The sequence below is a fragment of the Malaclemys terrapin genome, chromosome 6, assembly GCF_027887155.1.
Source record: "Malaclemys terrapin pileata isolate rMalTer1 chromosome 6, rMalTer1.hap1, whole genome shotgun sequence".
Classification (NCBI taxonomy): Eukaryota; Metazoa; Chordata; order Testudines; family Emydidae; genus Malaclemys; species Malaclemys terrapin.
The window spans coordinates 42,518,104-42,532,107 of record NC_071510.1 but is presented as its reverse complement, the minus strand read 5'-3'; the positions used below and the strand labels follow the sequence as shown (position 1 = coordinate 42,532,107).

At 39.2% G+C, this 14,004-nt stretch overlaps 1 protein-coding gene and 1 long non-coding RNA gene across 3 annotated transcripts in view; one reads left to right on the top strand and one right to left on the bottom strand.

Annotated features, from left to right (window-relative positions):
• SLC1A1 (solute carrier family 1 member 1) overlaps positions 1-14,004 on the bottom strand; it is a 76,289-nt gene that overhangs the window by 15,311 nt on the left and 46,974 nt on the right. Inside the window, exons 3-8 of the mRNA XM_054032573.1 lie at positions 10,207-10,299; positions 8,315-8,429; positions 5,892-5,934; positions 4,337-4,444; positions 2,663-2,847; positions 1,317-1,424 (exon numbers count right to left, since the gene is read on the bottom strand). Of these exons, the coding sequence (XP_053888548.1) occupies positions 1,317-1,424; positions 2,663-2,847; positions 4,337-4,444; positions 5,892-5,934; positions 8,315-8,429; positions 10,207-10,299 (652 nt within the window). The remainder of the gene's footprint in view (positions 1-1,316; positions 1,425-2,662; positions 2,848-4,336; positions 4,445-5,891; positions 5,935-8,314; positions 8,430-10,206; positions 10,300-14,004) is intronic.
• The window catches only part of LOC128839517 (uncharacterized), a 35,478-nt gene continuing 29,125 nt past the window's right edge, over positions 7,652-14,004 (top strand). Inside the window, exons 1-2 of one of the 2 annotated variants that reach the window (XR_008445464.1) lie at positions 7,652-8,037; positions 10,458-10,534. This is a non-coding gene — a long non-coding RNA (uncharacterized LOC128839517). Of the gene's footprint in view, positions 8,038-9,647; positions 9,739-10,457; positions 10,535-14,004 lie in introns of those variants that run through there. The other variant, XR_008445463.1, reaches the window with a different exon arrangement.

The window sequence follows — 14,004 nt, the reverse complement described above, 5'->3', positions numbered from 1 at the left end:
TTATATCATCCTCCCCCCAGCTTGTGAAATGCTTTTGAAGAATAGCGTGTGCCTGTATACAAAAGGGGCAGAAACTCTGAAGCTGCTTTGGATCTGGCCTCTAAACAAAACATGAATAAATCCTCAGTATGCTGAAGAAATTTTGAAGAGCTGAAGCTTAAGGCAATGAACCAACACAATCTGAATGCTATGCTTCAGTGCCTTGGAAACAGACATTTAAATGCACCTAACTTAATGGGACCTTAAGCATGTATTTATCTTTCTAACAGTGTTCTTTGTGGGATATTCCTCAGAGATGTGGATTATCTATTGCTATAAGATAAATTGCTTACAGTAGTTAAACTGTCCTTGCTAAGGCCCCAGACTTGCAAAGGGATTAGTGTAGCGTAAGTGTCCAAACATGAGCAGCACTTTGCAGAGTCATGGGGTCTAAAATAGATTTTTTTTTTCTTTGAGTTGCCCTGGATTAAAACTAGAGAGTAAATGCTGCTTTTGTGGCTTTGTCAGCTACTCTTGTCTTGAAGAACCAATGTCTCAGATCACGCCTCCAAATGAATTTACAGAGTAGACTCTCTGGATGCAAATTGCCTGCTCTGTGTGGAAACAGGGCACAGCTGCCTCCCTGGCACCATTTCCTCTCCCTCTCCCACACAATGGAGCTGGGGATAGGCCACCAGAGGCTACCGCTGGTGTAGGGGCACAGGTCCTCGATGCAGATCACTCTCGCCTCCCAGTGATCCCCAGGGAGCGACCAAATTTGAGGAGGGCAACACAACCTTGTCAATAGGTTGGCAAACCTGGTCCGCCAATAAGAAGTTGGTGGGAGCAGCAGGGTTCTTCATGCCAGGAGACTTCCTTTCCCGGCCCCATCCTTCCTGTGTTTAGTGGAGGCATCACCCCATTTTCTAAAGCAACATACCTACTGAGGAGCCAGCTAAGAGAGAGAGAAAGTACTGAGTTCCATATGCACCTTTTCATTTTATGCTGCAAGCACTGGTGCTGGAACTAGGGGTGCTGGATTGAAGCACTAATAACAAACACCAAGCACCATGGTTTCCATCATCAGCACCTCCACAATAAAAACTGTTCCAGCACCCCTGGCTGGAAGGCAGCTGATAGTTTAAAGTAAAGGGTGCACTTCTAATGCAAACTATCCTCAAATGACTTTATAGATGGGATCTTTTCTCAGATCTTATTTTTATATCATTCTCTGTCTGGGTATAGCAGAGGCTGGTTTGTTGTAGATAATTAAAACTTAATAAAGTGTGGTCCAATCAAATCATACATTTTCATTTTACCTTCAAGGAATGACATACCCGCTTAGTACTGTAGCCATATAAAGACCCAGTTTGCGAAAGATTTCCCAGTCCTCAACTTCTATTATCTTCCCAGCAATCAAGAACAAAATGCCAAGTGGCATATACCTAGGGTGCACAAAACAGCTTAATTAAAAATGCATCCTTTTGTAAAGCTGATGTTGCTACACAGATCTTGCACAATAACATTTTCTTTCTGCAAAAGAAAGATTTATTTTCATCACTCTAAAAATAAAGGAGAATTTGAGGTAGGATTCTGCAATACAGCTGAATTTACTCACTTTCAAATGTACTACATTAGAAGTGATTTTTAATATTAAAACATTAGTGTTTGCATGTTTAGGCGTCAGAGTAAATATAGCAGTAACCATAGCCCTACATGTAATGAGTAAAGACATATTAACAGAGGTTGGAGAGATGGGTGAGGGATTACAGACTATGCCCCAATCCTGCAGAACCTTATGCATGTGCATAACTTTACTCACATATGTAAGAGTTTGCAGGATTGGGGCCTATAACCTTACACTGCAAAGAGATTGAGGTAGGAAAGTTCCCTTCTTCTCACATGGATTGTAGTGCAGAATCAGGGGCTATATCTTTATATAAAAATATACATTTTAATATATCAAGACAATGCATTGGTCTTCGCATTGTGTAATAAAGAACAGAACTACCATTTAATTAAGGCAAAAGCTATTGCTTTACAGCCAGATCACCTCTGGCTCTGTTCACATGTGATCTCACATGCTTACAGCCCAATCCTATAAACTCTTATTAGGGTGAATAGTGCATACTGCCAGGAGTGGCGGTCCTTTTCAGGTCACAGTAGTTAACAACACACTCTCATTATCAAGTGTTTTCAGGGTCAAACCCTATAAAGGCCTGGGTGAAAATTATGGTCCTGATCCTGCAATCTGATTTCCAAAAAGTCCTATTACAGATGATGGAGTACTGAACAGCTGTGAGATCAGGCTGCAGGATTTTACTCCAATTTCAAGATCAAGACCCGTGTTTGTAATCTGGTTTCCTTGTCCAAAGTATATGTAGTATAATCTCACAAAACCTATTAGTATTGGGTTAATGATGCTGAAGTTTTAAATTACATGACCGCCTTGTATTTGTGAATACTGAATAAATGAGGGTTCAAATTCTAAACTGGCTTATATTATTGTTTCTTATTTTGAATTTGCAAGCCATTTATTAGACTTACTTTACTTTTAAAGTAGTTTGCTGTAAGAAGCGATATAAAAAAATAAACACAGAGCATGGTCCTGCTTCCATTAAAGTTAATGGAAAAACTTGCTTAAAGGAGGTAATAGAAAATATCAGGATATCATTGTACTCACCACATGATTATTTGAACAATTTTCATTGTAGCATCGTTCAGTGCATTGAAAAAGTCCACCAGAACTTGTCCCTTTTCTCCCATTTTCCCAATAACAATTCCAAAGACAAGACAAAAGACAATCAAGCCTAGCACATTAATGCCATCGGAATACATGCCCACTATTTTGTATTCTTTGGTTTTGTTCTGTAGATTGAAACCAAGAAAAGTGTTACTTAACAGGAACAGTATATTTAGTTTACATGAGTCCTAAAATGAAAACACATCTTAGATCTTTCACTGAAAAAACAAGGCGCCTGATTCTCTGGTCTCACACTTGCAGCAGGGAGTATGTGTGTGTGTGGGGATTAAGGTGGCTTTAAGATGCCTTTATGATCCTAAGTTATGCAAGCAGGGGTGCTGGAACAATCTGTATAGTGGGGGTGCTGAGAGCCATTGAACCAAACTGTAAACCCTGTATATGATGGAAACTACTTCAAGCCAGAGGGTGCTGCCACACCTCCAGCACCCCTAGTTTCAGCTCCTATGAATGCAAGGACCTGTCCATACTGTAGGATAAGTTACAGTGGCCCCAGGGCTGGTGTAATTTGCACAGTTTCCCAGGGCCCTGGGAAGCAGAGAATAACTATAGCATAGTGTGCTCTAGACACCCCCAACATGAACATGATTCACTTCCTGCACTGGGGATTAAGAGCAGGGCTGATGTACAGCTCTTATGCCAACTCTGTGCCAGACAGGGAGGCTCTCTGTGCAGGGGCCAATATCCAGATCACTGTAAAGGGGCCTTAGTGCAATTGAGAATCATGTTCAAGGTATCCAGTTTTGCCCTTAGTTACATGAATATAATTCATCTGAAGTTAGTGGATTTGCGTGAGTATAATGAGGTAGAATCTGATGCATGATATTTCAATGAAAGACCTAAATTGTATTGTTCAATTAGTTATGGGTCTTAAGTGCAGTATAATTGTATGAGGAAAAAGTTAAATAGACACAGGGCCTGATTCTCCACTGCCTTCCACTTTAGCATTTAAGTTAGATAAATCTCCCTTTGCTCTTATATTATGAGATGACAGTTTTAAAAAAAGAGGATCTGATCAATATTAATTATACTGTTCTGCTCATAATTCTGTGTTCATCTATTAAATCCCTTCTTACTCTTCTCTTCTCCAGGCTAACCCTAGTCTTTGCAAGCTGTCGTCATATGTAAGTCTTCCATACCTCTGCTCATATTTGTTAAATCTCTTCTTTATTTTTCATTCTCTACTATATTTTTCTTGAGGAACTACCAAAACACAAGAACGTTTAACTACTGCCATTTATCAGAATGCCATCATGTGGTCACTTTCTTTTCTTTTTCTTTTTGTAATACCCACACCTATTTTATTTGCTTCTTTAATCTCTATTGCACATTACGCATATATCTTGAGCAAGCCATTCGTAATGACTATTTCCTTCAGTGATTCAGCAAGTTTAGAGTTCATCACATGAGAATTTAAGATTATTTTCCCCCATTGTGTATTACTTTATTTTTGTCCAAGATAAATTTCACCAACTTGCTGTTTACTTCCTCCTCCAGATCATTATTATATTGAACAAACCACATATCAGTCTACAAATCCTTCCCTATTTCTTATACCTCTCTTTGTAACACAGAATACAATAATAAAAACCGCACCTCCAAAACCTCTGTTGTCATGACAATTGTAACAGGCTCTTCTGTAACTGTGGTGCTGTTTTTTTCCAGTTCATTTGTAAGTTTCACTTCTTCACGTTTGGTTTTATACTGAAATTTGTGGGAGGAAATGATAACATTTATTTGGGAGCACTAGGAAAATTAACAATGGCAAATCTACCCAGTAATTCTGAGGAAAAGATGCAATTCTGACTTTCATAAGGTTTTTGGCCAGCAATTACACACAAACACGTAAAACTTTCAAATGACTGAGTGACTGAATTTCTCCATATGAGCTACTGGAAAGGGGCACACTCATACACAGATACTATCATGCCAAGTCTGCTCCCCACCCTTCTGGTGCACAGTGTGAAACTTGTGCAGTTCTGTGGGGACAGAGCAGGATTCCTGAACCCAGCACAAGAGATCTGCAATATGCGGGTGTAGTGGAGCAGATGTTCAAAGGGGAATTTCTGAGAGTCACTGTTGAGAGGTTGGTAGTGAAGATGGAGCCAGAGCAACTATGTAGCTCCACTAGCTATTCCTCATTTGCTAGTGGAGAACATATACTCCACGAGGGAGATGCTGTAGCTATGAGGGTACAAAGATGGGTTCCTTCCCCTCTCGTCCTTCAGGGAAGCCTTTTGCAAGACTGGTGCAAGGAGCAGGATTTGTCCTTTAAAATCTACATGCAAAATTACTACTACTGTAAACACACACACACACACTATTTTGTAGAGAAAGATTAACATCTTTTCTTGGGAAAAATTTAGTTGTGTATTAGGTGAGCTTTATTGCCCTGCAATAACTCTGGTAGGCAACTGTTGAGGAAGGCAAAAAAAGGGAAGCAGACAACATCATGAGGTTCAACAAATATATTTGTGAATTTCCTCAAAGATCTTTTCCCCAGTTTTAGATGTGAATGAATCGGGAACAGGACTGTTGGATCTTTTTATCTCTGTTGTAGCACCAATAAAAACCTTAACTCTTCTAGGTCTAATTCTTTCTCAAGAGAGATCCTTCAACTATAATCTGTGTATATCATGCAGAGTAGACACCCAGACATCAGTTCCATCCATCTACAGCAGATTTGAAAGAGATGTATGGGGCGAGTTAGGGGTGTGTGCATGCAGATTTCATCAGACAGAGGAAGAGTTTAAAGATTTTCTCAGTGGAACTGTAAGAACAAGGCAATCAGGTAATTACAAAATTATTACACCTCTGCCATCCATTATCTCTGAAGAGCAAACTTTATGCTCACATATTGCTTTGGTGGTTCTTCTAGTTCCCAAAGCAGTGGGTCTTGGAAGGGATGAATAAATTTTTTTGAGCCAGCAATAAAAAGTCTATTTCAGTGGAAAGGAAAATGAGATTTTTTAACAATATAATTCTTTCCACTAGACATTTGTCTCAATATTGTGCAAGAGCCACCCTGATTTTTCATAACTAATTCCTACCACATTGCAATGCAAAGGAACATCCTCAGGGCTTGGAAATAAGAAGAACTGAACAGGTGGGAATAAAAACTGCAACAACAACAAAAAATATTTGACCTTACCTGTTGAAAACAAGCCTGGACGAGGTTTTCTGGGAACATATTCCTGTTAAATAAATTAAAGACTTTACAATGTTATGGTGTACTAAAAACAATCTATTTTCCAAAATAAAATAGCCAGCTAGTTGAAAAACAGAATGGGGTGTATTGCTGTTGTACACAATCACTCTTCTCAAACAGTTGTGAATTTATCACTGTCAGCTTTGAAGCACTGGCCAAGACAAAGCTTCAAGATTTATAATGCTCGGGTGGCTGTTTAATCTAATGTGGAATTCCAGGGTCACTTTTCAGTATTTGACATTTAAATTGATGAACAACCAGATCCAGGATCCTTCCTCTTTACTGTGCTGTCTCCCTCATTTGCATGAGTATAGTAATCATTCTAAACTCATTTTTATATAGTTCACCATGTATTGGGCAGAGGCGTGCAGGAAGAGGAATGATGTTTATTAACATTATGGTGGGGGAACAGGTTTTTTGTTATAAGCCTGGATTCCAAAATGAATCTTGGCGGTTGGAAGATTCCCACATGTTCCAACATCAAGAACCATTTTCATTTAATGAAAAAATTAGGAACACAGAAATCACAATACTGGATCAAACCAGAGGTCAATGTAATCCAGTTGCTTGTCTCAGACAGTGGCCAGTGCCAGATGCATCAAAGGAAGTGGCAAGAAACTCTGTAATGGAAAGTTTCTTCCTAGCCCCATTATTTAGAGGTTGACTCGTGCCCTGAAGCATGAAGGTTTATATCCCTTCCAAATCATTTTTAAAATCCTCTCTTTATTTTTCAGATTCTTAGTCAGGCAAAATTCCTTTGAAGTCTTGGGCAGTCTGCACGAGTGTAGACTGTGTGAAACCAGAAGCAGGACATCAGGATTTGCCCTTAAAACCAGTTGAGATGCAAAATTTGCTATAATTCATCATAGCAGAATTTTAGATCTCCGTCGTTACTTTTAGGTCATGACCTCCAGGTGGTTTATGAGAACGGTAGCCATGAGATTGTGACTAAAACTGGACAATTATCTAAAATAAAAGTAATTCAATTACTTTTTCTAAACCTGCATATGCTCCTCTTGTGCATTTACAGCATCATTGTGCATGCCATGCCTACATGATCATATGCATTGCCGAAGTGGTGAGCAACAGGCCACCTTAAGTTTTCCAGCGTGGCTGACCAGGTGGAGCCCAGCTGAGTGCTTCTGCTGCAGCTATGCTGCAATAGGGAGAGATGGTTTACTTCAGCCACCTGCTGCTCCTGCTTTGCAAAGTGAGAGGAGAACAGAGACTGGGAATGTCAGAGACTATGGGGTGGAGGACACAGAGACACCAGTAAGAACTATGGTCCTGGTGGTGTCACACAGGCCTCCTTGTGAGCTGTGAAGATGGTAGAGGAGGGACAGATATTTTATGAATATCATGCCAGTAAAGATTTGCTGTAATCATCAGCCAGTTTTTGGTTTCTTTGATAGTGAAAGGTGATGAGAACACCTATCTTAGCTGTTCAGCTGTTGATTTTTAGATTAGAAATTAAGCAAAAATGCCACAGAAAGAAAAGCATCCACAGTTGTAAGTGATTCTGAGTAATGACTAACTGTAATTGTGGGGCGGGGGGGAGGTGGGAAGCCATAAAACATTGTTATAATTACTGAGCCATTACTGGGAAAGAAGCCCATTGGTCTGATGTCTGCATTTCTCTCAACAACTTACATATTATTCAGCTGATGCCACGGATGAAAAATTGTGTTGGGGAGACCAGTAGCTCAGGTCTTTTGTACAGACTTCGCCTGGCTGTTTTTTTCTAACCACTTCATTTATCCATCATCGTACAGTACCGTGGACAGGGAAGGCAAGTAACCAGATTGCTTTGAAACCAGATGACACAGCAAACCAGTAGACTAGGCAAGCAGAGGAAATGTACATGCAGTGTATCTATTACCTTTCTTCCTTTATTGAGACAAGAAAGCTACACTATGCAGTCTTCTGTGCTCTAAGAAACAGAATTCCAGAGCTGCCATGGGGCAACTAGCCTTTTGATCTGTCTTTTTTTGGATACTCTTCTCATTCTAAGACAATAAGTGTAAAATTTTGTTTCCATTGGAGGCAGAGGAAATAAACTGCAGGAGCAATGTTGATGCTGGATCCTTGGGTGAGTTATTATTGGAAGTGTCTCATGTATGCCACCTTATATGCAAAAGAAACCCAGGCAGATACTAGTGTAGGCAAAAGGGTATTTTACAAAACTGTTTTGTAGGAATCCATCTAAAGCTATGTGATCATTTATCTAACCTTTGGGAACATAGGTTTTTTTCTGTATCCTTACTCTTCCAAATGATATTGTGAAGCATTTGTATGTTATGCACTTTAATCATTGTGCTTTATCATTTAGCCTTTTGAAACAACAGTATGGAAGCTGAAAAACTCACCTAATCAGATCTAGCATGGCATCCACTGTTGTGACTTCAGGGGTACTGCCTGTTCTGTCAATTTCATCAGCTTTCTGAGACACCCCAGGTTTGATGGTCACAACTAGCACAATCCCTGTAATCAAGAGAAACCCACGTAGTTGGAATCCTTAAAGAGTAGGTTCTACCAATAGAATAGAGTAGCAGTGGCAGTTCTATGATGCTATTGATAGAATCAAACCCTTCTGACATTCTTCTTCTTGTGTATATTATCTATTCAAAACTATATATATATATATATATATATATATATATATATATATATATATATATATATATATATATATAATTTTCAAGAGGAATTACTTTAAGAGCAAATGGTTGCTTTTTCCTGTTGTGATGTTTTCAAGAGCTGGTCTAATTTTTCCTCACACAGCTAGTTTTCATTACTGCTTTCAGATGATAATGGGATTGCCTCATTCCATGAATCCACAGAACTGAATTTGCTTTTGTAAAGATAGCCTAGAGCATTAGGTTCACACAAGACTAAGTTTCAGAAACAGACAGAACTAAAAATATCTGTAAACATGCTGTAAACATGGGGCCTAGTCTTGCTCACAATGATGTCAATGACAAACTTCCATTGACTTCAGTGGGATCAGGATCAGGCATTGTTACTGTGGTATAATAAAAGCTAAGCCCTTGTCATGGTATTCCTTTTTGTTCAAAATAAACGAACAAAAATAAATCAAATTGTAGCTCCGTGATCCCTCAACACCCCTGTCAATGAATTACTTTTATTGATACAGGCAGAACTAACTTTGTGTAAACTCCCCTCAGAAATAGAAATTCTAAAGCAGGAGCCAGCAACTCCCAACTTATTCTGTATTCAATCTTGGTTTGCATTTATTCACTGAAAGTTCCTCACACACATATTTAAACTAAGTAAAGTATTATCCTAAGCTCAGCAAGTCACAGGCCAAATTTATCTGGGTATTTGACATCAGTGAAGTTTTGCTAGGGATGAATCAGGCTCATGCATCTACACTCCCATTTTTTCAACTGTTAAGTAGATTTTTCATGTGCAAATGGGTCATTCTTGGAGCAAACTTCTGCCTTTGAATGAGTTTACACTATTCCCATAAATGGGAGATATCTGAGCCCATAATTTGATCTTGTGTTTGACCCTACAGAGAAGTTGGCATATAGGGGGTTAATTCTCTCCTCTGGATTAAGAAGAAGGGCCACTGATGCCGGCCCTGAGTGCAGAGAATTGCAAGGTGGCTGGGCTGGGCTGCTGCATAGAATTAGTGGACTACAAGAGGGCTATGCTGCAGGAAGGCAGGAGTGGAACCTGGCAGTGAGAAGGAGAGCGGGAAACCCTCTAAGAAAAGGGAAGGAGCTGAGCAGGGAAGCAGCAGCAGGGTTTCTCACTCCCTGGGGCGGTAAGTCACGCTATGTATTTGTGCTTCTAGGACTGTGGCTGAAACAAGTCTCAATTTATAACTTTTCTTTTTGGACTCTGGTTGAAGAAGATTCTATCTGCTTTTATGTTTGGCCTGCAAAAAGGCAGAATACTTTTCAGTCAATTACACCATGCTGATAATTAAACTTTACCTGGGCAGAGAGCCCCTGAACTGAAATCCATAGCAAAACTCCCACTTATTTCAGAAGTATGCGATCAGGCCTTTAGATTATTTCTTGAAATCCCCATATTCATTACAGGTTTGTCACAGGCCCCTGAGAAAGATCTTACCCGACTTTAGATGTTGGACCACTGAGAATCGATTCAAGTGCTTATCTCCATGCTCAATCTCCATGTTAGCAGTGAAAACCCAATATTTGCATGATGCTGTAAACTTCTAATTACACAATATTTTAAGGTTTCTAAAGGCTACTGTGTAGGATATTACCTAGAATTACAGCTATGACTGTAGTGCAGAAATAATATACAACGGCACGCAAACCAATCTTCCCAGAAACACTGGAGTCCAAAGCAGCAACACCTGGGAAAAAAAAGAAATGAACTGATTGTAAAGACTAAACGTATTGTGTATATAAAGTGATTTATTTCTATGAAGGAAATAGTTCATCATCCTAAATCTTCCTAAACAGCTAGCAAGCACCCAGTACTAATAATATTCTGGAAAACTTTCTGTAACAGGCTTACAGTGTTTGCTTGAGACATCACATGTGTGGAGCTTGCAGGGAAAAGCTTAAGTGTTTTGCTGACTTGCTGAGGTAAGTGACTCATTACCCCTATCTAGATATAATGGAATTTTTTCCCAAGATGTTTGAATATTTACTTTAAAAAGACTTCAGATTTGTAAGTTGCCACTTGGCTTCAGAATTAGTTCCCACTGAAAAGCATGAAAGCAGTTCATGCCACTTGGAGCTATTGGTTCAGTCTGCTTGGCTGCATACTCAGGCAAGAAACAATGCATTGGTTCTGCCATGGAAGGTTTTTCTTTGTAACCAGAAAAGCAAAAAACTTATTTTCTGTTTAAAAATGAAAACTTAAATTCTTCTGAAAAGGGCAGGAGTGAGTAGAGCTGCTTCCACCACTGTGCTTAGATCTGCCACTGCCAGTAAGAGAGAATAGCTTTTGTTGGTGCAGGAGTCAAGCAGGAATTCACCTTTAAGAAATGTTAACCTCTGGCAATGATATATCAAATACCAGGCTTTTGAGAGGGGTTCTCTTAAGTTCAAAGCAATTCTGCAGTGAAGATTTAACTATTTCAAAGATTTACAATCATGCCCACATATCTTAAGTTCAATAACCAGGGTACAATTGTAAAACAAGCACCAAAACAGGTTCTGAAACTCAATAATCTATAACCACAGCTAGTTAATGACTCACTAGTATATATCTGTTATACCTCTGAGATCCCCTTATGTTTGCACTCATCAGTATATGCTGTCAGATTCTCAGAGGTTGGTTGGCTTCCCTTCAGACTAGAAAAGAAACGACTTACTCATGATGTTTAACCTCAGAAAAGTGAGTGAGTGAAAGTTTAAATATTTTCAAAGACAAAAAACTGAGAAAAATCTCACATATGGACCTCTATCCAGGAGCGCTGCCAGCTTTTTTGCCACCCTAGGTGGCGGAAGGTCCCGCCCCCGACAGAGGCAGCGGAAGGTCCCGCCCCCGAAATACCGCCGACGACCGGGGCGGCCGAAGATCTGGCCGCCACGGTCGCCGCCCCCCAAATGTTAGCGCCCTAGGTAACCGCCTAGGTCGCCTAATTGGTTGCGCCGGCCCTGCCTCTATCCACAGCAAAGATTGTGGCAAATGCATTCTATGCACATGATAATAATAGCTTGAGCATCAGGTGCTTAGATAATATCCTGATAGTACTGTTCAATTGTTTTCCACAATATATATAAACAACAACTTAAAAAAAGTATGGAGAGTCTCTTAGTATGTTGTTTTCTTCTCATAGACTTTAGGGTCAGAATGGACTATCATGATCATCTAGTCTGACCTCCTGCACAGTGCAGACTATAGAACCTCACCCACCCACTCCTGTAATAGACCCATAACTATTTGACTACTCAGACTTTCATGGTATTACAAAACCTAACAGAGAACAGAGAAGAACCAGGTTATGTACAGTAAGACTATATGTACGATGAAACAAACCTTCTGGGCGCAGTAAAAAGCCCTATATATATATATATATATATATATATATATATATATATATATATATATATATATATATATATATATTGCAGATGGGCTGAGCCCATTTCCCAGCATTCTCAGGTCATCAGCAGAAAAAACAGCACCACAATTAGTGCTGATTGCATCTTTGTGGAGGGAATCCCATCAAAGAAGCAAATGTGCAGGGAGACCAGACTATCATTTTTCACTTTTCATGTCAGGAAGTTGGTATAATACATAGGGTAGAGTGGGGGAGTTTGCACTGCCACTGTCCATGCTTGGATATCATAGTTATAAGTGCTCTTGAGGTATGTGTGATAATGAATTTTATACTGGCTTTATGTATAATAAAAGGATTTTGGTTTCCCAGGTTGTCAGCCCCACACCTCCCACAAATGATAAATTCACTTACAAGGTTTTAAACCATTTTGTAAAAAGCAAATGGATAGATTTTTGCTAAAAGACAATCATATTTTGGTAGGAAATATTCATAAAGTTTAGAAAACTATGTATTTTGTATTAAACCTTGTCGCATTGAGTATCAGTTCTGGCCTCCAAGTGTGGCTTCAGTAGTGATAAAATATAAACCCTACCATAAACACTAAAAGGGATGGTGTTTCTTAAAAACAAGGCTCTGATTTAAGATTCTTTTCAATCTGCCAGCCTTGCTAACTCAACCTGAGAGCTGAAAATCACGTTAGGTTATTTCCCTCATATATTTAATAATAAAGATTCTAGAATTAGGATAAGTTCCTGTCACAGCAATTCTGTTGGCTCCAAAATGATGTTCCTATGCAATCCCATTGTGTTCAATGGAGTTAGAGTGGCGTATTTTTAACTCATTTAACAATTCTGTTGCTGATGAGCAAGCCATGCTAGAATTCAGCTTACTCTCCCATTGCAGTGCTAGGTGTGCTGTGTTAATAGCAGTAAAAAGTAGTCCAAACCTAAAAAGGAGTCCAGAAATATATGTGCCAGTAACATAAGCTGAGGCGATGGTGAGCTGCTCTGAGTAAGAACATGCTATTCTCATGCAGTCATTTTTCAGAGAAGAGCTGTACTTTTAAAAAAGTACTTACAGAAAAATGTTTTTTCTTCAGATTTTATGATTACACCACCAACCTCGAGAGCGAAGCAGTATTTCATGACAACTCCCACAGACAGGGTCTAGAGACAGAGATCTATACTGGTATTTCAGGCTGATGTTTAAAATGTGCACTTTTCCTTTGTTGGGATTTGTTTCACATAGAAAAACGCAGTGTACAGTTTATTTTTAAAAAGTAGAAAACAATTCTCACACAAATGCAATAGCGCCCATTAGCAAGGAGTGATTGAGTAATTTACCATACTGGCATAGCACAAGAGTGTTGTAGTCCCTCTGCCCCCCCCCCCCCCAATAAAAAAACAACTTTATTTCGGGGGGAAAAAAATCACTAAAAAATCCCAGTGGAAAAAATTGAAGAGAGTCTTGGAGATTTTATAAAATGAAACACAGAAAACACACTATATGATTCAGTTCATAAGCATATTTATTGCTCAAATGTGGCAAACACATTATCAAAAACATAAACCTTGCAATTCTGCAAGTAAAATACAAGAATACAATAATAGCCCTACCATACTTTTGTATCTGCCCATAGATACCATACATTTTTACCAGTTTTATTTACTTTTTAGCACCTTGATAGGTATCAAGTTTTGATCAAACCATCCAAGTGTACTGGAACAGAGTGAAAATGTACTGTATAGAGGAAAATGGTTGTGGTAGATTCTCAGTCATTGGAAGTCTTTAAATCAAGATTGGATGCTTTCCTAAAGACATGCTCTAGTTCAACCACAGCTATTGACTTGAATCAGGAATTAATTCCTGGAAGTTCTATGGCCTGTATTAAGCAGGACATCAGACTAGATGATCACAATGGTCCTGTCTGGCCTTGTAATCTATAAATCTATGTATCAAATGTGCTGGAGCAGAATGCAGGCATCTTAAAATGTAACAACATTCTGAAATCAATTGTCCTTTCTTCTGGGATTTTACGTCCAC